Here is a 25,687-nt window from a genome sequence, read left to right on the forward strand (position 1 = left end):
TGGGAACATGCATTCTGGTGCAAAAAACAGATGACACAGATAGCAGCTCTTTGTTCTTCCTGTCCCATAAAAGAAGCATAATGATGCAAATGGCAGCCTAACCCAGGAGTATGGTCAGAAAATGATTTCCCAAAGACGTGAGGCATCAGCTGGGACGTGAGAGTCAGTGGGAGTTAAGCCAGTAACTCTTGTGTGTGTGTATGTGTGTGTGTCTGTCTGTCTGTCTCCGTGTGTCCATCTGTTCATCCATCCAGCAGGAGGAGGGGGTGAGGAAGTGTGTCCCAGGCCTTTTCTGTCACTGGGATAAGCCATAACTTAAAAAAGAGTCTTTTACTCTCGGAGACACTGGGGAGGAAGGATAGCAATAGCATGTGGAAAGGCCCTGCAATGGGACATGATGTGAGGAAATGGCAGGCTGTTGTGGTGGGGGTGTAATGGAGGGAAATGACTCTAAATGAAACTAGAAACTAGACATGTGTGCAGCGTCTTCAGGGCAGTTAAGGATTCTGTATTTTATCTTAAAATGGTTGAAAAACATTTGAATAATTTTTATTAAAGGAGTGACATAACCGAACAGGTAAGCTACGGGATATTACCTGAATTGTCTCAGAAGGCAGAGCCTTTTTTGGAAATCTGGTGAACTGTGGAGAGTGAAATAGTGGTTTTAGAAATCCTTTGGAACATGGGTAGGTTTAGGCTTTAGCATTTTTTTAAAGGGAGAGTCTTAGATAAACTTGGGAATGTTTTCTTCTTTTTCATTAATATCCCAAATTTCTTGTGTGACTACATGTGAGAAATGGTAGTTGAAAATGTGGCCAAGTTCTTGTGACACTTAATTTACTTTGGAAACATAAGGGTTTGATTTGTTGATATTCTCAGTTATTTATAATATTTGGGAGCTTTAAATTTTTATATAGTAATAACTTTCATATATTTGAGTTTTGGAGCTCTTTTCAATTTGTGAGTTTAATTTTTTTCTGCTGTCATAGTTGTAAGGTTGTATTTCAAGGAACAGTGTGTTTAAATGTACTAGTCTTTTAAAATGCGGATTTTCTGTCATTGGGTGTGTCCTGTACTTGTATAAATGTGCATGCATATGCATGCTCAGTCTTGTCCTCTATTTTTATAGTATTTTCAGATAAATGAAGTTAGATCAGTAAAAGGATAGTTGCAGGGAAAACAAGCAATTAAATCATACTTTTTTTGGTCATTTTTAATTTCTTAGAAGTGCTAAAGGAAGAATGGACAGGGCTAAGAACCAAGCTGCTTCTCTGAAAGTTGGCCAAAGGAATCTACCAAAATGAGATGGAAAATATGAGAGAAGTGAGGGGACAGAAGAAGACAGACCCAGAACCTGTCATGTCTTAACAGGAGTTCTAGAAGCAGGAACATACTGAACAAAGGAAATAATCAGTAAATAATAGAAGAAAATTTCTTTGACAGATCCTCAGGATGAACTAAGGTAGATGAAAAAAAGCCATGCACCTAGATCTCCTGGTTATTGAATTTCAGATTCTCCAGAATTAAAGATAAACTATTCCTTCGTTTGAACATTATTAGGAGTTTATCTATAGTGTAACAAACTTCAGATATTTTATAAGTAATATTGGATGCTAGATAAAAATTAATATTATCTTTAAAGTTTTAAGGAAGAAAGTTATTTTCAAACTATAATCCTGTACCAAAGCAAATAAGTGTAGCAGCAAAAGAAACTTTTGGTTATGCAAAGTCTAGATTTTGCCTTAAAATGGTTGAAAGTGTTACCCTTTGTGCACAGTATTTTAACAGTGGGAGAAGTACAAGTATAAAAGATCGCATGAGATCTAGAAAACAGTGACCTCGGAGATGACCTAGGAGAAGCTGAGAAAGATGAAGATGAAATAAGACAGTGATTGACTCTCAGGCTTGTGATGTTCTTCACCTGGTGGTTGTGTTCTGGAGCAAAATAATTACTTTCTTTACCTTGGTTCTGTCATATCTAGTGATCACCTTATAGCTATCCCAATCACAGCTATAAAATAGAATGAAAATCCAATAAACCTTGACAATGTAAAAATAGAACTATCAGATCTGGAGATGGATATGGAGAAGGTGCATATATACTAAATAACATTTCATGGTAGGAAATCAGATACCAACAAGGTGATGATTGGTTTGTCTGTTGTCTATTTAAAGTTATATACTAATTATGTAATTGTATTCGAAGTATGAAAAACAAAGTGGAAAGTGGGCCTGGGTGGGGAAGGAAAAGAGACTCCTGTTTTAGGCCTTTAATGTATATTTTAGTGTTGTTTTATGTGCAGATATTTTAATAAAATCATGAATGGGTTAGTTTTAGGGCCAAAGATAGTTTTCCCTTGGTCAGAACTCTGAATTCATTTATTTACTTTCTGTCGTCTCTTAAGATTAGTGGGTCAGAGGCCTTTGCTGTTACTGGGATAAGCCGTAATTCAATGAAGAGTCTTTTAGTCTCGGAGACACTGGGAGGAAGGATTATTCAAATTCTCTTCTCATCACTCTTCCATTCAATAACCGACAGTGCTTTCTAAAAGCCTGCTTTTAGATTTGACTGGGTAAAGTGTGGTGGCTTGGATTTGCCACCACACTTTACCCAGTCATAGGCGTGAAGACTCTTAGTAAAAATCTAGTCTGTCCTTTCAGAGGGAGGGCCCTCTATTTTCAGACCTGAGATTATTTAGCCTATTTCTTCATATAATTAGATTCTGTAACATATTGGTTCCCTTACCTCATGATTGCAGTGTAGAACCTGGAAGTTATTCTAGCTGGTTGTCAGCTTGCATTGTGGCTGTAGTCTAAATTAGAAGCAGCTGTCTGTAATCCGCTTGACAACATCTCATCGTTGACAAATTATTAGATCACTCTTCTTCCTTGTTCTTTTCAGATTAAATTATTACTTTTCCACAAGCCCTCTTCTCACAGTCTGTGTCCATTTTTATTGTCCTTAAGTTTGACTTAAACTATAGCAGACACACAGACCTAAAGAGAAAATGGCTTCTATAAAAGGGAATTTTTAAACATGTCTTTGAAGTATAATTACTACTACATTTTAAAAAAAATCTCCCCTATTAATTGCAGATGGGAAGTTGGAGGATGACTTGTGAAGTTGCAGCGGTCACTCTGGTCCTGGATAATACTGGCTTTGGTCTGGTGTGCTTAAAGCTGTTGTCTTATCTTCAGTTTTGACCACTGGTTAAGTGGAAACAAGTTGGTAGTTGAGATAACTTCCCCTTTCTGACCTTTATTTTTCAGCTCCACTTTGAGACCGTTGTCCTGTTTAGAGAAGTCCCGCAGAAGGATCCAATAATAGTCATGAGGGAAGAGCATTAAATGTGCGATTGTGCAGTGGGTTAAGATCTGAGAAGTAGATAAGGTCTAATCCTTTAATTATGATTAGATGCCTTATCCATTGAGATTATGTTTCCTGTTAAAACCTAAGAAACATTTGACCTATTAAACTTAGTGTCAAGAATAATTATAAAACTCTGATTTCTGTGGAATAAATGTTATTCAATAGTACTTCTTTTGCAACATGGTGGAATTTGCTCATTCAACAAATATTTATGGAACATTTACGTCCCAATCGTCAGGGGTGTACAACTGCTTTGCTACTTTCGAATTAAATATATTTTAAAGCTTAATCCTAATATCAAAAGTGATTTTCTTCATTAACTCTGGATATTAGTTACATATGAACTAATGAACTCTTGCATTGGGTATTTCTTAAAGATGGCATATAAATCATGTTTTAAAAATGTTACATTTTGAGTACAATTGGAAATTTAAAGATCGAGTATCTGTAGTGTCCTGGGATCATAGGTACTCATACATATATATGATGGTTAATGATTTTTAAATCATTACATTCATTGTCATAGTTTGAATGAATGGGAACTGCAGGAAAAGATACAAAGTAACTTTCTGATAAGTTTTTCTTAGCTAAATTTGAAGACTGTGAGACTTGGGTATAATGACTGACTGACTTTGATTGAATAGTCCCTAAGACTACCAATTAGGTGCATTTAGTAGTTCTTTAACCCTTCTTATGTAAATACACTGAAAAATACATTACAGTTGAATTCTCTGTATTTCATGCATGTCTGGGAAAGAGTACTGTGAACATCTGCTTCAAAGTAGTAGGACTTCCTAGACCCCATATGCTTGTTTATCAGGTCGTCAAGCACTGTGGAGAAACTAATGCTACTCAAGTTTACCCAATAAAAAATACTGGATCAGATAAGCTGCAAGCCATATGTTACTGCTCCAGAAGGGTTGCTCAGGTTGGAGCCAAGTCAGCAGCACTTACCTACTGTGAACTTACAGCCTTTCCAGAAAGCTTGTATTGCAGTCTGTGCAGACAGAGTTTATAAGAGTGAACCAGTAAATTGCTGTCTTCACCTTGGTTTTTGAATTCTTTTGTTAAAGTTTAGTGCAAACATTTGAGTGCATCTGTGTGCCAAGAATTTCTATAGGCTCAAGGTATGTAAAGATATAATATCACCTAAGAAGTTTATACCTGGGAGGATGGTTTATGGAAATGGAGATTTTCCTGCCCTGGTGGTTTATGGGTTTGGGTCAGATGCTGTGTTCTGGGTAAAACTTCCTGCCAACTTAAGGGAGAATAAAAAATACTTAGAGGAGCTGATGTTTCCTGTACCTTCACAGATCTTAGGCCATTCAGTAACTGGTATTTATAAAGGACTAGAAGTTAAATTCCTCTGTTTGGCTTGGAACTGAGGCTTGCATGCCTATTATATAAAGAAAGAAAAAAGCAAAAGGCTTGAAAGTCAGTTAACCTTGCCTCACTTACTTTTTCCTTATTTTCCAGAACTCTGGTAATGAACGTCATTATTTAAGAGTCAAGATAAATAAGTAAGAACTGTTGACCTATCCTGACCAAGTTCTTGAAGGTCAGACAGTTCAGTTTTGCTTCTGAGGTGGTAACAACTGAGGGAAGACTAAGTCTCCATAGTTACCTAGGTAGATACAGCGTAAGAAGCTGGCGCATTGTTTTGAGAGGACTAGGTTAAACTTCTTTAGAATTAGGAAAAGTGAAAAGTAGAAAATTCCTACAGACTCTTTTCTCCTACCTAGCTTCTAGAACATTTTCTTTCAGAATGTAGAATGTTGGCCGGGCGATGGCTCACACTTGTAATCTGAGCACTTCTGGAGGCTGAGGTAGATGGATCCCCTGAGGTCAGAAGTTTGAGACCAACCTGACCAATAGGGTGAAACCCCCTCTCTGCTAAAAATACATAAAACAGCCAGGTGTGGTGGCACATGTCTTTAGTCCCAGCTACTTAGGAGGCTGAGACAGGAGAATTGCTTGAACCTGGGAGGCGGAGGTTTCAGTGAGCTGAGATCATGCCATTGCACTCCAGCCTGGGTAACAGAATGAGACTCCATCTCAAAATAAAATAAAAATAACTAACTAAATAAATAAGTAAGAATGTAGAATGCTTTTGCTACAACTTGCTATAACTTTTCATTAAAAAAGGTATTATCGTTTGTGAATGCTTGCTGCAGGCCTTCATCCTGTACCCACGAAAAGCCTGTTTATTTCTTCCTACAAACATAACTTGTTTTCAAATGAGAACACTGCAACATTTAAGATGTTATGATTTGCTCCAAATTTCAAAACTAGCATGTGGCAGGATAAAGACTGGAACTCAGGCATCTGGATTCTTGCGCAAGTGTCCTTTCAGTCTTTTCTTGGTCTTTATTACAGTATATTATGGAAAACTGTAGTGAAGAGGTATCCTGTCAGCCATCCCTGCTGTGTCTCAGCACTGGATGCTATGGTTACAGCCCTGCACATTTTTCTGAGTGACCATTATAAAACTGGTAATGTACGTTAGCCCAGGGGTTGGCACACTGTGGCCATATCTGGTTTTCTGCCTGTTCCTGTATGGCCTATGAACTAAAATGTAAAATGTTAAATGCCTTTTATGCTTTTTAATGGTTGAAAAGAAATCAAGAATATTTCATAACCCATGAATATTAAATTCAACTCTCAGTGTATATAAATTAAGTGTAGCTATGCTGCTATAAAACCTTTTCATTGTTTTCAATGGCTGCTTTCATACCATAATGTCAGCATTGAGCTGGTGTGACAGAAACCCTATGGCCAGCAAAATCTATAACACTATCAGCTATCCCTTTACAGAAAATGTTTGACCACTGTTAGTCTGTGGCCGTGCTCTGATTTTGGATACAGCCTTCCAGACCCCATCTAACTCTTCTTCTCAGGACCTTCCCAGTGGTTTCTAAAATTCCCAGTGGAAGATGATCTTCAGTCACTGGGGTTGTTTTTTTCCTCTTAATTATGGTAAATTCGTTTATTTTGACATCACCGTGAACAATATGGCTCTCACACAGCCCCTCTAAACCTGAACCTGTAAGACATAAATACCGTTTACAGAATGATAGAGCAGGCATATGCTAACGTTTTCAATCTCAGCTCTTGTGTTGAGATTAGAATTGTTCCAGAGATATGCTTTTCAGACTCACTCAGGCAGTCACTTTCATGGTTAACCATTTTCCTTGTTTCCAGTGGTGGCCATCCCAGCATTTTACTACATGAGGTTCTTTATTCTAGCCTCTGGAATAAATTTTCTCAGCATATTTATTGCCTGTAACTTACAGATTAAAAAGCCTTAAACTCACCTTCCTCTCCCTCATTCTGTGTATTCTGGCTTTACCTCCCTGTTTCAGAGGAAGTGAGAACCCTCCCTTTCCAAAGCTGTTCCCCTAGCTAATCTCTGTCCCATTCCTCTGATCTCCAGGAACTTTTTTCCGTGTTTTTCTTTTTCCTTAGACTCTTCTCTATTGTTTCTATTCTCCAGGTGTCCTTGATCCTAAAAGCCATCCTCCCTTGAACCTTATACTCCTCAAGCCACAACCCCCCTCTTAAAAAACAAAACAAAACAAAACATTTATAGCCAAATCTCTCTTCAAAGGCTTCTTCCTAACTTTATATCTGCCTGACGTGCTAACACTGATTTTTCCTTATGTCTTGTCTTCTGCTGAATCTACTCTCATCAGTGGTCTGATTGCTCTAGCCAGTAGGCTCTTTTTAGTCCTCATCCTACAGGCCCTCCCTGAGTAGTTGCCACTATTAACTATTAGCGCCCATGTTGAAACTCTTCTGCATTAGTCTTTTTTTTTTTTTTTTTTTAGGTTGGAACTCGATGCATCTTTGAGCCTCCTGAATTCTTCTCCCCAAATGACCTTTTTCGGTTTCCTTTACTCATTCTCCGTCTGTCTACTCTAAATTGTTTCTTCCAGTCCCTTCTGTATGTTCTCCTTGGGTGATTTCATTCATGCTTCATCTAACACCTATTTGTTGATGTACCCTGAATCTCTTTTTCTCTCCAGCCCTCTTCCCTGAACTCCAACTCCATACTGGACACAAGCACATAGGCATTTCCAATAACCATCTTGGGTTCAACTCACTTTTTTTTTCAATCTAAGCATGATTATCTCATGCTCTCCATCTAAGTGATGGCATCAGTGTCTCAAGAACTATAGCATTAGCTTCGGTCTCCTTTTTTCCCACTCCCTATATTCATTGGGTCACCAGATAGCTGCACTTTAGCCCAGATGTGGCTCATCGAACCTGTTCTCACCAAATGTTCTGCTTGTGCTTTTGTTCAGGACCTTGTCATGTCTCACCAGGTCTATTTTACAAGCCTCTTAACTGGTCTCCCAGACGTCAGTCTCCATGCCCATTTAGTTCATCATTTCTATGGCTACTTAGGTCATCATCATAAAACATAGTCTGATTATGTCTTTCACCTTCTCACAGTCAAAACACTAACTGTTCATTAAAGTGTAAACTATTCATTAAAGTATATAGATATAAGACAGTACAAAACCCAAACATGCCAACCTCTCCAGCCCTAACTCTTCTCTTATACCCCTATGCTTATTCCAAAAGTTTGCCATCCCCTGAATGTACAGTGCTGTTTCATGTGTTCAGGGTTTCATATGCATTACTTCTATTTAGAATGGTATCATATCCTGTGAGATAAGCTCCTCAACCTTCAAGGGCCACATTAAACATAATGACTCCTGAAGTATTTGGATTCCTCCAGAAAGTTAATCATTGTCTTTACTTTGCTCTGAGTGTACTCCTCATGGTGCTTTTACTGCACTTACAATATGGCATCATATTCCACCTTATTTGCCTGTCATCTGTAGTAGCCGGTCTTTAGAAATTGGAGTGGGAAGGAGAGAACAGTCACCATATCTTATTCATGTCAGCACCTGGGGCATCTGGTATGCTATAGCTACAATAGTTAGTGCCTACTCAAATGAATAGAGAAATGAATTTTAAAAAGCGGGTGGGAGTCTAGGGGCCAGGCATACTTCTCGAAATGACTGTGGAGCAGAGAAATGCCACATACTGTATGTATCTGTGGAAGATATTTAGGTAACTGGAGACTGACCTTTAAAGTTTTTTAGTATCTGTTGCCAAATGTTGAATAAAGGAATGACTCTAGATGTTGTAAATGTTGGGCATCTGAATCATTCTGGAGCACTACACACACACACCCACACATGCACACACACACACACACATATATACATATACATATACATATTTTTTTCTCAGGTACACGGCGTTACTTATGAAGATTTAAATGAAAAGTTGGCCAGTTACACAAGGCAGAACCTGGATTAGGGAATGAGGGAGAATATAAATTTGGCTAGCTGGGAAGAGAGCCATGAGCATGGATATAAAACCATGACTTATTTAGAAAATAGGCTGTGAATTTTAGTAAAACAGACCTGAAGTTTGCTGCTAATGAGTTTTTATTAGGTTTGCTAGGTATTAGGCCTAGGTATTAAGCCTAGCATGCATTAACTATTTTTCCTAATGCTGTCCCTCCCCCTACCATGGATGGAGCTGGAAGCCATTATCCTCAGCAAACTAACACAGAACAGAAAACCGAACACTGCATGTTCTCACTTATAAGTGGGAGCTGAACAGTGAGAAGACATGGACACAGGGGAGGGCTTGTTTTCTAGAATAACTTCTGCCCAATGAGAAATGTGACCCTCCTGTTAGAACTCACTAGAAAGAGTGAGGGTCCTGACCTCCAGGGCTTCCTCACCTAACTGAAACCAACCCAGATGCCCTGCTATTGGCAGTAGAATGTATCAAAATCCTACCAAACAGCCCAAATAGAATTGTAGCCATTTTGTAACTCTTTCTTTGATTGCAAGAAGTGGTAGCATTTCCAGATTTCAAAGGCAGCTTTGTTGCCTTCTTGCATGGTTTTCCACCAGTTAGCATGCTTGGCATAATCCTTCCTTTTAACTGTGTGATGCAGTGCTATAGGAACTAACTCATCTTAGTGTCACCTGTTTAACCGCTTTTCAGTGTTTGTCACCCCAGTCACAGATCCTAGGCCTTAGTAATATAACATCCTTTAGTTGGAAACCAGAAGATTGATATAAAATTCAGCAACTTAGTAGTTACTAGGAAGTATTAATGAAGTGCTCCTCCAGGTTTATTTTTCACTGAGATTTTAGCTGATTTGAAACGTCTAATTAGACTATTATTTGTCTTCAGAGTTAACAATTATAATGAAGTTTAAAAAATTGGGCAAAGTAATTTATATGTCAGGATAGGAGTGGTAGAATGGTTTGAGATAAAGAAATATTAGCCAACTTGCCAAAATTTTGACCACATTTGGCATTTATCGAGTGCATACTGTGTTCCAAGTCTTGTATTAGGTGCTGAAATGACTAGTGAGAAGAGTGAAAAGGATTGTTGCCAGAATATATTATGGTGTTGCTTTATTTTTGAACTCTTTAGTTTAATGCAGCACTGACCTTTTGAGTCTTCTAAGATATTAAATCAGTTTTTTATTATATGTGAATTAAGTAATTGCTTTCTTAAATTTGATTTTGATTATGTGTAGAGACATATCTATTTAACAACAACTTAAATATGATCAAGCAATGGTAGGAATGTCATTGTTTCTGGGAACATTTTGTTGGTCACAGAATAATTTTCAGTGTGAAAAACTGAAGAAACTTAGGTTGTTTCTTAAACCCGTTTTGTCATCTGCCTTTTTATGATTTTCTTGATTTTACCACTGGAGCATTTATCAAATCTAGTTTTTTTGGTCATACTTTGCTTAATGGTGTACAAAAATAACTACACAGATGTGTTATAATTTATCTTTTCAGTCAGGCAACTTTGAAAATGTACAAAACATAATAGACCGTTAGTCACACTCAACTTACTGTTTTGCAAAAAAATGAGGTATCAGTCTACAATGTAGTACTTTTTCACATTCATTCAGTAGAAGATGATTATCAGACAAGGGAGGTGAAGTAGAAAGTTTAACCAATAAGGGTGCATCCTTTAGGCAGCTTCAGAGACACTGTAGAGATGGGCATGAGATAAATTGCAGTCTGTAAGGGTGGTAGTGAAATGAGCTGAAGTACCTTTAAAGTCTTGCATTTGATGGAAAGCCACTGCAGTACTTTAATTGATGAAGTAATACAGTTAAAGTACAAGACGTTCAGAACAGGTTTACTCAGGGCAGTGTTGGTGGCTGGAAGGTTGTTGAAGAGCGGGTTGCAGTAATCTGATGAGAGGTGGTGAGTGGTTAAGGAAGTGGCAGTAGAACTACAGAGAGCATATAGAAAGAAGTGTCCTGGGAGGCAGTTTAGCTTAAGGCATTTGGGAAAGAAAACTGTGCCAAGTATTGTACATTGATTCAATGTGTAGTCCTGTTTGGGGCCAATTCGATGCTATCTAGGGACTGGAATTAAATGAAAACATGCATAGTCCATGCCACCTCCAAGTTTGTGACCCTCCCTTTTTTTTTTTTTTTTTTTTTTTTTTAATAAATAGAACTTTGGAGTAGGAGTATAGGGAAATTTAACTGCTGTTCAAAAATGTATCACCCATTTTTTCTCTTTTGGCAAAATTGCCTCACTCCTTTCTTTAGAGCTATTTTGCTCATCACTGAGCCTCTCAAATCATTTAACATCATTTTATAAACCAAAAATCCATTGAGATAATTGATTGAAAAAGATAAAATTGCTCTTTTTTACAAGCTCTTTTTGTTTGTTTTATTCTTTATAAAAATGCTTCCTGTTACAATTCTTTAGCTATGTACTGAAGAACAAGTAGGATGTGATAGCTTCCACTCCTGTCCTCCTCCTCCTCCACTGTAACCTTGGGCCTTAGTGGAGTATTATTGTTTTGTTAGCTTGCCTCTACAATAATTTTCCTAAGCTTTCTGAAAAGCTTCAATGCTAAACAACAATGTAGAGCATTCTTTCTTGCAATAGACGCTAATTGTGTTCTTAGTTGGGATCTTGCTGTCATAGCCACAATAACTGTGTCAATTGTGTGGGGAGGCTGGGTCACAGTGGTTATTGTGCAGAGTGATGAATGCTGCTTACTTGTGATGTGCTGCCGCCCGCATCTGTGGGTGAGAACACGCAGTTACTGTAATTTGCCGGGCAAGTGATCAAACTGGTATAAAATAACATCATCTGTTAAGCAAGATAGCAGTCACAAAGAACTATTGACCTTTTGAAATATAGAATTTTTAATGAGAAACTTTGAATAATAGAGATTGAACATGTGAAACAGCTACCTAGTGTGTGTTGCGTTATTAACCCCTAGTTTGTAGTGTATTCTGGAGTCAAGTTGACCTACATAGAAGAGAAGGAACTGGGAGTGCATGTCTGTGTTCTGGCTCCGATTGGGAAGAGCTGCTTAACCACTGTAAGTTACAGGTTGGATAAGTGACATATATGGTGTCAATTGGGAACCAGGCTTCACAGTTTCACAAAATGTGTGGATTCTGAAAGTGTTGTCATTGCGAATGTAGTTTCCTTGCCTAGTTCTTCCATATACTTAAGGAAAAGATATTTTTAATGTAATTGTTAGAATATGTTGGTACATACTGATTCTGAAGTAAAAGGAAATATATATATATATATTTTTTTAAGTAAACTTGATGGTGTTTTGCAAGGATCTGAAGAGTCCCAGTATGGAGCTGAGCTGATTATTTTCTTGACTGTCCACATCCCACAGTTTTTTGTTTTTTCCCCTCTCCATCCCACTGCCCATTTTAAAGCATTTTTCAGCTGTCTGATTGCTCATTAGCATTGCTCATTAAAAGTGGTCTGGGGGCATACATTTCAAAGCAGTCCTTTTAATACTTGGTTTTTCAAGTTTTGTTAAATTTCCAGTGAATACAAACCAAGTTATTTCTTGACATTTAGCCTTGTTTATTTTTTTATATCATTCCTTCTGCTTAGTACATGTCTAAATGATTACTTTTCAGAAAAGTGAATTTTGCCTAGCACATTGATTTGTATCTCCTGACAGGAGAGTAAACCATGTTTGGTGTGACTTAAGCTTTTATGATTTGGGATTTGTGTGAGTGTGTGTGTGACCCCAAGAACATGGAGATACAAGGGGTGGTAATTTTGGAGGGGAGAAGTACATTAATTAGACAAGTGAGGTAATGTAAGAATGAGATCATCTGCCCATGGCTGATGTGATTCCTTTTTGTTCATTACTTTTCATTTAAAACATAGTATTAAAGTAATAACATGTATATTCCTACCTTGAAAAGCTAGTTATATAAATAATATGTATGTTTAATGCAGATAATTTGCAAGATTTTTTTAAAAGAAAAAATCCAAGCGATCACCAATAGTCTCTGTACCGGCCACCTAAGATAGTCATTGTTAAGTTCTGGTATAGATACCCCTCTGTTACTTTGTACGTCGTTTTTCCTTTAAACCTTGTTTTGGTCTCAAGGCCATTCGGAAACACAATAGTCATTCTGAGTCCTCCCATAATCCGATAATGAATTTACATAAAATATTTTTTATCAACGTATTCTGATACTGAGTAGAAAAATATAGAATTACATATAGTTAATATTAACGTTTCCCTTAATTCCTAAAGATTAGAAAGATTATACATTTGAGCTTTTCTTTTGACACTAATCCTTTTTTATATTGCAAAACACTAAATCCTTATATGGAAATAGAAAATTGAAAACATTTCTAACGTAGAAACTCAAAATAAATTTTCATTATTATACGGGCATGTTGGCTTTAATCAAAGTAAGATTGATTTACTTTTTTTAAATGGATGTATAAATAGGACCCTAATTCACAAATTGTTTATTTTGTATATATTTTGTATTTAGACAAGTGGAGGTCAGTTAAAATAGTCTTATGAAAAGTTGCTTTGTGTCTCTTTTTTTAAAAAATCTCTTCCCTTTCTCCTTCTGACAAGTCAACATCTGCTTGCATGTAGCTAACTGCTGCTATTTTCTGCTTCTATGACAGCTAGCCGATGGCGGAGTCTCTTCTCTTCAGCTGCCTCACTGGCTTTTCCTTATAGTCCTGTTGCAAGACTGAGCCCTTATAGCAATGGCATTAATACTCCCAGCTTCTCTAAAACCTCAAATAAAGCAATACTAACACCTGAAAAAACAGGTAATATTTTAACTTCTTGACTAGCTGCTTGCTTTGTAATTCAGTTACTAAACACAGCTTAAATATTCATCTTTCATTGGAAAGCTTCAGAATAATCTTAGAATGGAGAGTTTGTGCTGCACATTTACTTTGGGTACAAAAGGCCTAGCACTAATTTGTACTCTAACACCATTGATCTACTGCTCTCAGTTGTATGTAGCAGACAGTCTTACCTCTTTAGCAAAAGTATATGCCTGCAGTTCTGTATTTCCAAATGCTTATGTGTTTTTAAAATTAAATGTCAAACACAATTTAGGTAGTTTTTATTATTCAAGATTGTAAGTCTTTATTTTTTTAAAGTTTTTTCTGGTAGCTTTTAAATTTAGCTAAGGCTATGTAGAAGAAAATAGTCATAAAAAGTGGCTTTTTATGAATGAGGATCTCACCATTCCTGTAGCCTTCTTCTATTTGTTCTTTGGTTCTTTTATCTGAAACCATCGAGTTTTTTACTCTCATGGGTGGCTATAAGTCTCCTGTGACTACTCTCTGGTCTATATTATGTGGGTGTTGTATATGTTTCTGCATATGTACGTGTGCCTTTTAGGTGTGATATTCTTACCCATTTGTAGCACTGCTGTTTGTACTCATTAACAAATGGACCAGATTAAAATTTAATTTAAAATTATACAATCAGTTACTGTCAATGTCTTATTACTAAAGTACACATGAATATATATTCTTATACCATGCCTTTAGATATGGACATATCTAATAGGATATAGATTTTAGCAGTAGTGAATTTTGCATTGTGATAAAAAACATAATGTGAAATCTACCCTCTTAACAATTTAAGTATATAGTACATAGTGACTTTTTAAATTGTGAAAATTGAATTTGAAAACAATGAACAAGTGGTTTTGTATATACGAATTGTATACACATCATGTGCACATTGACCATTAAATGGTGACATGTTGGTGATTTTTGTAGCATGAAAACATGAGACAAATTGCTGACTGTTTATATATGAATTGTAAAGCATATACAGATATCAGTCCTGCAGATGAAAGAACACACATTTCCTTTTTGTTTCAGGTTACACTTCCAGGGGCTCCCCACTCAGTCCCCAGTCATCTATCGATAGTGAGCTGAGTACTTCAGAATTGGAGGATGATTCTATCTCCATGGGATATAAATTACAGGACCTCACTGATGTTCAGATCATGGCTCGTCTGCAAGAAGAAAGTATGTGTTCTTTCTAAACTAGAAAAATGAGGCTTCCACTTGGAATATACAGGCAGAGGGGGAGGTTCAGGCATTTCTCTCCAGGTAATGGGCAAACAATTAGATTCTTTCTCTGATACTGTCCTACTTTTTAGGTGGAACCAGTTATATGCTTCTCACACTATCATGAGGTGGTAGGAACTTAGTCTGATCAAAACACATTGATACATAGACATTGCTGGTATTGCCACTGTGGAAACAGATGGACAGTTTCCTAAAAAACTAAAGGTGCAACTTACAAGTGGCCCAGCAAACTGCACTCTTGGATATTTATCCCAGAATAGTGGAAATTTGGGTTCACACAAAAACTTGTACGTGAATGTTCTGAGCACCTTTATAGCCCAAATCTAGAATTAGCTTAGATGACCTTCAGTCCGTAAATGATTAAACCAATCATGCTACATCTATACCATGGAGTACAGCTCAGCTTGTTGTATAAAGAGGAACAAACTACTGATATGCACAACATCTTGCTTGAAGCTGCGGGGAATCATGGTGAATAAAAAAAATTGATCATAAGAGAGTGCATACTATATAATTCCACTCATACAACATTTCGAGATGACAAAAATGTTAGGAATGGAGGACAGACTAGTGGTTGGTGGAGTTTTAGGAATAGGGCTTAGGGTCTCAAGAGGGTCTCGAAGCTGGATGTAGTTATAAAAGGGCAACACAGGATTTTTGCAGTGTTGGTACTATTCATTGGTGGTGGATCTTTGAACCTGTAGGTAATAAAATTGCATACAACTTAATACTCTATCTCTCTCTGACACACACATGCGCGCGCGCACAGACACACACACACCCCTACCTCTGCAAAAATCTGAATAAAATGAGTGGATTATATCACTGCCGATACCCTGGCTGTCATATTATTCTAAAATTTTGCAAAATGTTACCACTGGGAGAAACTGGGTAAAGGACACAGTTTTGTTTTTTTTTAAAGCACTTCATGTGAGTCTACAGTTATCTTAAAATTTCAATTAAAATGCATTGACATACTTCTCCGGGTAAATAATTGTGAAAGAGTAGATAAGTAGAAATAGGACAGTTTGTCACTGGTTCTGCGATAAAGTTACAAAAAATAATCTGAGAGTGAACTAGTTGAAGGGCATTAATGGTATCAAAAGGCACAGAACTGGAGTGTTTGTTTTGGAGTTATCTTTTCAGCCAACATAAGTAGAAATGATCAAGTATTTAAGCATAATAATTTCCTGCTTTCAGAATTAGTCAAGGCTTCTATGAGAAACATGGTAATGCTTATGCAGGATTTAATAAGATACATTTTTAAGGGGAAAAGTGGTTATTTTATATCATTATTTAGTAAAAGCAAATTTAAATACTCTTTCTAAAAATATATATGGCTAAAATATTGTATGTCAGTTTCAGAAGTTAAGTAGTCAGGGTTAGACCACTTTAAAAAAAAAATTATAGTACTGGCAATGGGTTAAATAATGAGAACCTTGTAGTTTGACTATTTTTAGATGATTACCATATAGGATGACCTAAAACTATTAGAAGTTTTGAGGTGTCAGTGTGCTTTGAAAGAGGTAACATTAGTAACATAAAAGAACAATAGAGAGATGACCTTGTGGGAAAATATTTGTCCCTTGGCTTTTAAACTTTCCCTTTGACTTTAAGAGTCGGGGGTGGGGAGCAGAATGACTTCCTACTTGGGCAGAGACTTGAAGATTTTAATTGTTTTAACTCATAGCAAACTATTCATAATGAGATGAATATTTCTTCCTAAGTTCCCTTTCTAAAATATCTCTTGATTTGAAAAGGGATCATTTGGGGAAATTGATAGATATTAATGAATGAGCTGTGGCAGGTATATATAATCTTCACTGGAATTGGGGCAATCTTTTTGCAAAACAGAATTGTCCAATATTAGATATCTGTTTCACAGGTAAATGTGATTATCATCTTGGTGAACCTAACTTGTCAATTTAGTAAACTTGAGAACAAGATAATAAGTCTCTGTGAGTAATTTGTTTGGCACAATTTTTCATCTAATACTTGGTTAATTATAACTAAATGTTAGCTAGATCAAAAGACATTAGAGTACTATTTGTTATTTTATAGGTCTCAGGCAAGATTATGCTTCTACTTCAGCATCTGTATCAAGACATAGTTCCAGTGTGTCATTGAGTTCAGGAAAAAAAGGGACATGTAGTGATCAAGAATATGACCGATACAGTCTGGAGGATGAAGAGGAATTTGATCATTTGCCACCACCTCAGCCTCGTCTTCCAAGATGTTCCCCTTTCCAAAGAGGAATTCCCCATTCACAGACTTTCTCCAGCATTCGGGATTGTAGGAGGAGTCCCAGTTCCCAGTATTTTCCTTCAAATAATTACCAGCAGCAACAGTATTATTCACCTCAAGCCCAAACTCCAGATCAGCAACCAAATAGGACCAATGGAGGTAGGTTGTATGCTTTTTTGGTATTTGATATGCTTTGATTTTTTTATATATGGTCAAGAAATGGTTTTTGTGTTTTTGTTTTTGTTTTTGAGACAGAGTCTGGCTCTGTCCCCTAGGTGGGAGTGCAGTGGCACGATCTCAGCTCACTGCAACCTCCACCTCCCAGGTTCAAGCGATTGTCCTACCTCAGCCTCCCAAATAGCCGGGGTACAGGCACATGCCATTATGCCTGGCTAATTTTTTTTTAATTTTTATTTTTAGTAGAGACAGGGTTTCACCATGTTGACCAGGCTGGTCTTGAACCGCTAACCTCTGGTAATCTGCCCGCCTTGGTCTCCCAAAGTGCTGGGATGACAGCCACCATGCCCAGCCAAAAAACAGTTTTAAGAGAAATATAGATAATTGGTCAATGTTTCTCAGATTTAAAATCATCCTCCAGACCTTCTCAGTTTGGTCTAAATTTGCATCTCTAGTTGACTGGCTTCTGATTATGTGTCCCAGATTTATAAACTCACAGCTTCAAGAAAACCTCCATGACATAGCTGGCTCAGAATGAGTTACAAATGTGCAGTATCTCTGCATTGTTGCTGGTGCCTGTGGCACAGGCAGGGTGGTACAAGCTGAGAAGTTTGTGGTCAAGCCCATGGAGGCAAAGGCTGTGAGTTGTCATTCCTTACCTTGTGCACAACCTTCAGTCTGTTACTGTCTGTTCCTAGCACAGAGTGAGGTTGTAAGCATGAATGAGGATGCTTGCAGAGGATGCTGCTCTTCCACAGCCGGATCTAGGGAAGTTTGGGATGTGTCTTTCCCCTGATCTCCTGACATCTAGAATTAAGATCTGTGTAGCAGCAGGAACATGGAGGCTGCTGTCCATTAGCACGTGACATGGTAATGGGAAATTGATCTGTCTTGTCAACGTGGTGGGTTGCTGTATGTGTCATTCTTTCATACTTTTTCCATCTCTTCATTTATCTTTCTTGCACACTCCCAGGAGTTAGACTCTGACTTCTAAGAACTATGGGGGAAGCAATCATGTAATATTCTGAGCCTGGTGTGTTTTCGTACTGATGATCACCTGGACCCTCACACACAAATTCTATATATTATGGAGAAACCAACCAATTAAAAATAATTTATAATTATACAATTACAATTCTTAATTATATAGCACTATTACTCAAAACTGGGCCCAGAAGTGATCAAATGGTCTCTAAAAATATTTATAGGCCAAGTACAAATTTTGTATTAGTGATCAGCCATTACCCTGTATTTAGTTTTTACCCTTTCTTCCTTTGTACTTGTATCATTCATGCTGATGCTAATTAAGAGATCATTTGAAAATATTTAAAATTTTATGTTCATAATTTTTCTTACTACCTTGAGATTTCAAGTTTAGAGGAGTGGTGACTAAAAAAATGTCATCGTGACTAACATTAAAGCTCATAGCATCAGAAAGACAATGTATTCTATGTGCTTAGTGGAAGTCATAGCATCTTATTAAAATTGAGAGGGCACCTAGAGTCATTTCTCTAAAGCTTTTTTTTTTTTCCTTAAGTGTTTTAGAACATCATAGTCAATTTGCCAAGCAGATGCTAGCTGTGCATCTTGATTGATATTGTCAATAGGATCATTCTCCTCCACTTAGCTGTTTGTTGCACCTCAGAAAAGTGGTATTCACTTCCATCAAACACCGTTTGAAAAACATTGGGTTTCTGTGAATCCTATGCTGGGATATTCTTCACAGGAAAGTGGAGACATACCACAGTTTAGGTCCCTTTGTGGTAGTTTTATTTTGCCTAAAATGTCTAGTTTTCACAATACAAGAAAAATGGAATACAAAGGCAATTTTCTGGATATGACTTCTGACTAGTTAGCTTAATGGTTGAGAGCAGAGGCTCTGAAGTCCAGCAGATCCTGAGTTTCTCAACTCTCTGAGGTTTGCTTTCCTTAACTAAAATGTGGAGAAGATAATATCTATCTCTTAGGAAACTTAGATATAATTTCACACCAAACCATCTGGTACACATTTTCTCCACCTAAATATATTATAAGGAGTAAATGAAAATAATGAATGTTACATTGCCTGGAGCCTGGAGTGGATGTGCTAAATAAAGGTTGTCTTCTCCCCTTTTGTTTTTAAACTTTTATTAGCATATGATTCAGATGTCCTAGCCTGCATTTGTTACTATAGAATATTGAGCAAAACTGTGAAATAAGAATAGTAACTAACTTTGAAACTAATCTATTAAATATTTTTCTAAATTATCAAAATAATATAGATAGGAGAAAATAATTGTTAAACTGTTGATTCCTTTTAAAATAATTGAGAATAAACTAGAAATGTATATTAATATTTACTGCTTTCATAGTTCCTACACTGCTTAGATTTAAAGAGATGGCTCATAAAACTTCCTGGGATATTTCTGGGATTCATAGAATTAAAAGAAGTGTATCTGGAATAACTTGCTAAATTTCAAAATGACTAAACTTGTAGAATCTTTACCAACTTTCTTATAATTTCCACGGTATGGCAGGGGTTACTGGTGGCATGATGTAGTCCTTATTATCATGAGGACCTCCCCTGGAGCCTGTGTTGCCTCGATACCTAGATCTAGCTGTTTGGTAGATAATGAGCGTCTCCTTTAGCCATAAAGATTCCCGAGTCTTTGTTCATAGAGTGGTGAGTCTTGCTGCCTCTTTAATGTGAGCAAACTCATTTGAATTCTTTACTTGTTCTGTTCTTCCAGTTTCTTGCAGCATCTCAGTCCTTGAAGATTAAACTGCTGATTTCTTGTTAAGATAGAAATAGAACATTACTTTTGGTTCCCTGAACTTTATATGTGGTTATTAAAACATTCCACACTGTGGCTGGGCACGGTGGCTCACGCCTGTAATCTCAGCACTTTGGGAGGCCGAGGCGGGCGGATCAGGAGGTCAGGAGATTGAGATCATCCTGGCTAACACGGTGAAACCCCGTCTCTACTAAAAATACAAAAAAATTAGCCGGGCGTGGTGGTGGGCGCCTGTGGTCCCAGCTACTCGGGAGGCTGAGGCAGGAGAATGGCGTGAACCCGGGAGGTAGAGGTTGCGGTAAGCCAAGATCGCACCACTGCACTCCAGCCTGGGCGACAGAGCCAGACTCCACCTCAAAAAAAAAAAAATCACATTGTTTGACAGAAAATGTACCTCATTTCCAGATGGTCTGACACAAGTTGGAGATCACAGCTTTGTTCCAAGGGGAATACTGTCCTAAATATTTACATTTGGAAGACCTTATTTTTGAGAGCATATTTCAAGATTAAAGCTTTGTAAAACTGACTTGTTGCTTAAATATGAGTAAAGATTGGTTTTAAAGGCTAACACAGATTAGAGACATAACCAAGTGCAACGTATGGACCTCGATTGGATCGTGGTTTAGAGGAAAAACTTATGAAGGATATTCTTGGGATGTCTGAAAAATTTTGTATGCAGATTATCATATGATATTGTTAATTTGTTGACATGTGTTTACAATATTGTGATTCTATAGAATTACAATGTACATTAAAAGTGTCAAGATGTCTGAAGTTTTATCTCATTTAGCAAAGCAAACAAATGTATATGCGGAGATGAATTAAATATGGCAAAATGGAAACAACTAGTATAGCCAGGTGGAAAAACAGGTGTTTATGATACTATTTTTAAACATTTCTATATATATGAAAACTATTATAGTAAATAGTTGGAGAGAGATTTTAAAAAGAAATATAGAAGCTCAATTAATTTTCTCAATAGCATATAATTATGTTCCTGTGCCTCCCTGCTGCTTAAATATATATATATATATAGGAAATGTATATAGTGAAAATAGTCTAGTACTGATAGAGGCTGACTTTTTTACACTAGATTTTATGATATTCAAAAGATCTAGATGTGGCCACTAAGAGTATGTAGAGATGAATCCTTCTAATTCCTCTCTTCTTACTACACACTGTCTGCCAAATCATACACATAATATTTGCTGATATATGACGTACCTGCTGTTTGAGGCTGGGAACTTTAATAGGAATTTGGGAATATGAGACATACAATTGTTAAAAATAGGCCTCAAGAAGATAATGAGGAAAAGTACTCAGGAATCTAACAGTCAGTGGCAATATTTGAGCATCCTTACTCTAGAACTACACACAGAAAGTATCTACCTTTTAGTGTAAGAGGTAGATAGCTCAGCTGGGAAGTCCATAGAAAAGCTTCTCTATGCTGGGGATAATTGTGCCAAATCTTAAAGTATTAGTAAGAGCCACATGAGTAAAATATTCTTTTGTGCTTTTTACTGTAGCACTCTCTGCAATTTCTTATGCTTTCTTATTATACATATTATCTAAGTATACTTATTGTGCTTGTTTAATCTTCTGTCTTTTCCACTCCAAGGGGGCAAAAATTGCTGGCCATGGCAACATTTAATAGGTGTTAGTAATGTCAAAGGAGCAGTGTGTGAAGGGGGAATGAGAAGAGCTGAGTTTGATTTTGACTTGAATGCCTTTTGGATTAGCATTCAAGTATATCATTATTTTCTGGTTTTGCTTGAAAGAAAATGACCACAAGATTGAATGCTCTGATATGTGCACTCTAGTGTTTGGGAGTATATATCAATAAAGATAAAAAGATCTTGTAAGTTGGAGGGGTGAAAAAAATTTTAGATATTACAATGATTTATGATCTTCCATGGTTTACCCCTATCAAAATGTTAATCTTTAGTATTTACTTTGGGAGAAAATTTAATTTTAAGTTTAATTAAATTTGTTTTACATTTTCTCTTTAGGATCAACAATGGGTGGGGAAGGATTGAGAAGCACTGGTATAGACTATAAACCTAGACCATCAATCTTGACTATAAACTCAATGAGACTCGGGACTGTATCTGCCTAATACACTGTGATATCCCCAACAGCTCACAGAGTGCCTGGTATTTAGTGTAAACACAGTAAATGTTTGTTCCCTTATTCATTTGTTCCTTCTCCAAAGTGAGGATGGGTGTCCACATGGAGGGACCAGCCTGCTCACAGGTATGAGAGTTCTCCCCTGTGGTTGGGGAGCAGGCTGAGAGGTCAGGCCGGAGAAGTATAAAGAGCCTGTGCCTTGAAGGCCTCATCTAGGGTGTGCTCAGGAGCTTGACCTTTCAGTAGAAGGAGCAGGGGAGGAATTGGAATTGGAGGGATTTCAGCAAGTGGGTGACTAGATGTGTGCTGTGCTCTAGGAAGAGTGGAATCGGCTGTATGGGAGATAGATGGGAGAAACAAGACACAAGGGTACATGGAGACCAATGAAGAGAATTTTGTGAAAATGTAGGTGATAAATAGTGAGGTAAGAACTAGGTGGTAGTGGAAGGTTCATTAAATGTTTATGAGGCAGAATTAACAGGACTTGGAAAGTATGGTGCAAAGAGAAGGTGAATCTTGAGAGACTCCCACACTTTTGGATTAGGTGATGTGCTGGACAGGGCTACAGTTTGTGGATCTAAGTAATGCAGAAGGAGTAGTGTGAAGGGGAGAAAGAAATGAATTCAGTACTTGTCCTTGAATTAGTTATGGCTTAGTACTCGTATATATGCTTTTTTTCCCCAGCTTAGATGACCTGACATAGGTACTTTAGTTTTTTGGGGAATGTGTATTGATCAAAGAAAAAGTGTCTCATAGACTTGTGGTCTTGTGGCTGGCTTATTTCACATGTGTTATTTCACACATCTCAACGTTGAGATCTGTATGTGACTCTCTGCTGCCTCTTGGTGGCAGAAGATGAACTTAGCAAGGCAAAAAAAATTGAAGCTATTCTCTTGGTCTTTTTCTTTTCCAAACATGTGGTGGCATACTCATGAAAGTTAAAACTTTCCAGAGATTAATGTGGTCATGTTAATGTCATGAGTGGATATTTCAAGACATCTGAAGTTTTAATTGTATTAATTTGTTCCATTTTGATATGGTAGCAAAAGATTCAGTAAATGTTGGTTTTGATTCTTCTAGGTTTCTTTCTTTTTTTTTTTTTTTAAGAAGCATGTAACAATTTCTAGGGTTGTTTTGGTAAATTAAATGACTGTAATATTATTTTCTAACTTTTTAAATATAATTTTAGCCATTTACTGAATAGGAACAGATAGCTAACTGCTTAGCTAGTCCCTGTGTCTTTTTATAGAAGTCTTGTTCTTCTTTAACACATTGTATTAGTCAGGGTTCTCTAGAGGGACAGAACTAATAGAATAAATGTATATATGAAGGGGCATTTATTAAGGAGCATTGACTCACACAATCACAAGGTGAGGTCCCATGATAGGCTGTCTGCAATCTGAGGAGCAAGGAAGACAGTCGGAGTCCCAAATCCTCAAAAGTAGGGAAGCTGACAGTGCAGCTTTCAGTCTGTGGCCAAAGGCCTGTGAGCCCCAGGCAACCACTGATATAAGCCTGAGAGTCCACAAGCTGAAGAACTTGGAGTGTGATGCTCAAGGACAGGAAGCCTCCAGCAGTGGAGAAAAGTGATGTCTGCTCCTTCCACGTTCTTCTGCGCTTTTATCCTAGCTGTGCTAGCAGCTGATTAGATGGTGCCTACCCAGATGGAGGGTGGGTCTGCCCCAACCAGTCCACTGACTCAAATGTTAATCTGCTTTGGCAACACCCCTTACAGACACACCCAGGAACAATGCTTTACATCCTTCAATCCAATCAAGTTGGCGCTCAATATTAACCATCACACATGTTTATTTGGTGGAACCCTTCTGGTTGGGGAGTGTGTTTTCCTGTACAATAGGTTAGAAAGCTTGATCATCAGCATATAATACTTTTTATTTATTGTTGACCACAATATGACTTTTGTTATTTGCTTTTGAAAGCTAGTATTTTGGCTGCATAACATCTGTCATTTTTAACTTAGTAAATTCTTTTCCAGATAAACTCCGAAGAAGTATGCCTAACCTAGCCCGGATGCCAAGTACAACTGCCATTAGTAGCAATGTTAGTTCTCCAGTCACCGTGCGAAATAGTCAGAGTTTTGACTCAAGCTTGCATGGAGCTGGAAATGGAATTTCAAGGATACAGTCTTGTAGTGAGTATAATTATTTGATATAATTATATGTTGTATAATTGTATAATTATTTTTTATGATTTTTAATTGTAAGGAAAATAACTTACTGTTCCATTTCTTTATATTTACTTGCAAAAACACTAAACTTTTCTCCTTGCCCTGTAACTTATTTTTTTATTTCACCATTAGAGTTGAATAGTATTTTTACCAGTGCCTGTGGTATCAATTAATAGTAGTAAATTGTTAATTGTATACTAATAGTAAATTATTTGTAGTCCTTTATATCCTAAGATAGTAGAAGTACTACATGGTGATTGATTTATCCACTCATCATACAAAAATTTTTTTCCTTGCAGATTCTCCCCTTTCTAGCTGTCTACCTGAATAAGCACACTTAATTCTGTCTAGCCATTCCTTTTGTCTTGGTTTTCACCTGTGCATACTTTTGTCCTTTTTCCCCCTAAATGAAGTTATATTTTAGTGTGTCTAAAGTAGTTTTTATCCACTCTATTTTAGCTTACCCCACATTCTGTTACTTACTTTCTATGTTTCACCCAGCAGTGAGCGACACAGTGAGCATTAGGCCTAGTGCTGTGTCTTCACTTTATGTGGGGATGTGCTGTTTTGGCATCCCCCCCGATTCCTACTCATGCTGTCTCTATGGGTTATTGCAGTTAAGTCTTACACTGACCTCTAGGAGGAAGGCACAAGGTCATATTACCAGCATTCATAAAAATGCCCAAACTTGGGAGGCTGACTGTGTTCTGAGTGTACTGGCCAAGAGTCATCAAACAGATGTCTTAAGTCTGCATCGAAAATGGTTTGTAGCTCTTCTCCCTCAAACTTAGTTTTGGGTGTCAAATTGTATCTCCCTAACATGCAGTGGTCTTTCATTTCTTTGTTTTAGTTCCTAACAACCAAGTGACATCATTTACTCTGTGTACAAGGAACAGTGCTAACTAGTTTATATTCATTATCTTATTTAGTTCTACCAACAACTCTATGAATTAGTTTCTACTGCCATTCTTATTTTGTGGAAGAGGGAACAGTTCTGACAGGTTAAGGAACAGTTTGTCCAAGGCCATGCAGGTGGAAGAGCAGAGAGGCAGACCTAGGTCTGGTTACTGCCAGAGCTTATGCTTTTAACTGTTAGGATATTCTAGCTCCACGTGTTGTTCTTCTCTGCTTAGCATTCTTCCTTTTCCTTCTTCGTTCAGTTTACTCCTATTTACTTTTATAATACAGTCCAAATACCATGCCCTTGGAAGTTTTCATTGCTTACTTGATCACCCTAACACACTTTCTCAAATACCCCGCAAACAATGCTAGAGTGGATTAGATTTTTGGTGCTTACCTCTGTTATTCAATGTACCATGTTTTACCATTAATGTATTTGTCTTTCTTACTAGATTGTAAGCTCCCTCTGGGCTTG

The 25,687-nt window shown here is 37.2% G+C and overlaps 1 protein-coding gene across 8 annotated transcripts in view; it reads left to right on the top strand.

Moving 5' to 3' along the window:
- SLAIN1 (SLAIN motif family member 1) overlaps window positions 1-25,687 on the top strand; it is a 65,909-nt gene that overhangs the window by 30,868 nt on the left and 9,354 nt on the right. For 3 of the 8 annotated variants that reach the window (XM_025364609.1, XM_025364611.1, XM_025364612.1), the window contains 3 exons: window positions 14,590-14,739; window positions 16,864-17,205; window positions 24,121-24,276. In XM_025364609.1, the coding sequence (XP_025220394.1) occupies window positions 14,590-14,739; window positions 16,864-17,205; window positions 24,121-24,276 (648 nt within the window). Of the gene's footprint in view, window positions 1-11,499; window positions 11,780-13,365; window positions 13,516-14,589; window positions 14,824-16,863; window positions 17,206-24,120; window positions 24,277-25,687 lie in introns of those variants that run through there. The other 5 variants (XM_025364608.1, XM_025364616.1, XM_025364614.1 and 2 more) reach the window with 5 other exon arrangements.

Source organism: Theropithecus gelada, chromosome 17 (genome assembly GCF_003255815.1).
Source record: "Theropithecus gelada isolate Dixy chromosome 17, Tgel_1.0, whole genome shotgun sequence".
Classification (NCBI taxonomy): Eukaryota; Metazoa; Chordata; class Mammalia; order Primates; family Cercopithecidae; genus Theropithecus; species Theropithecus gelada.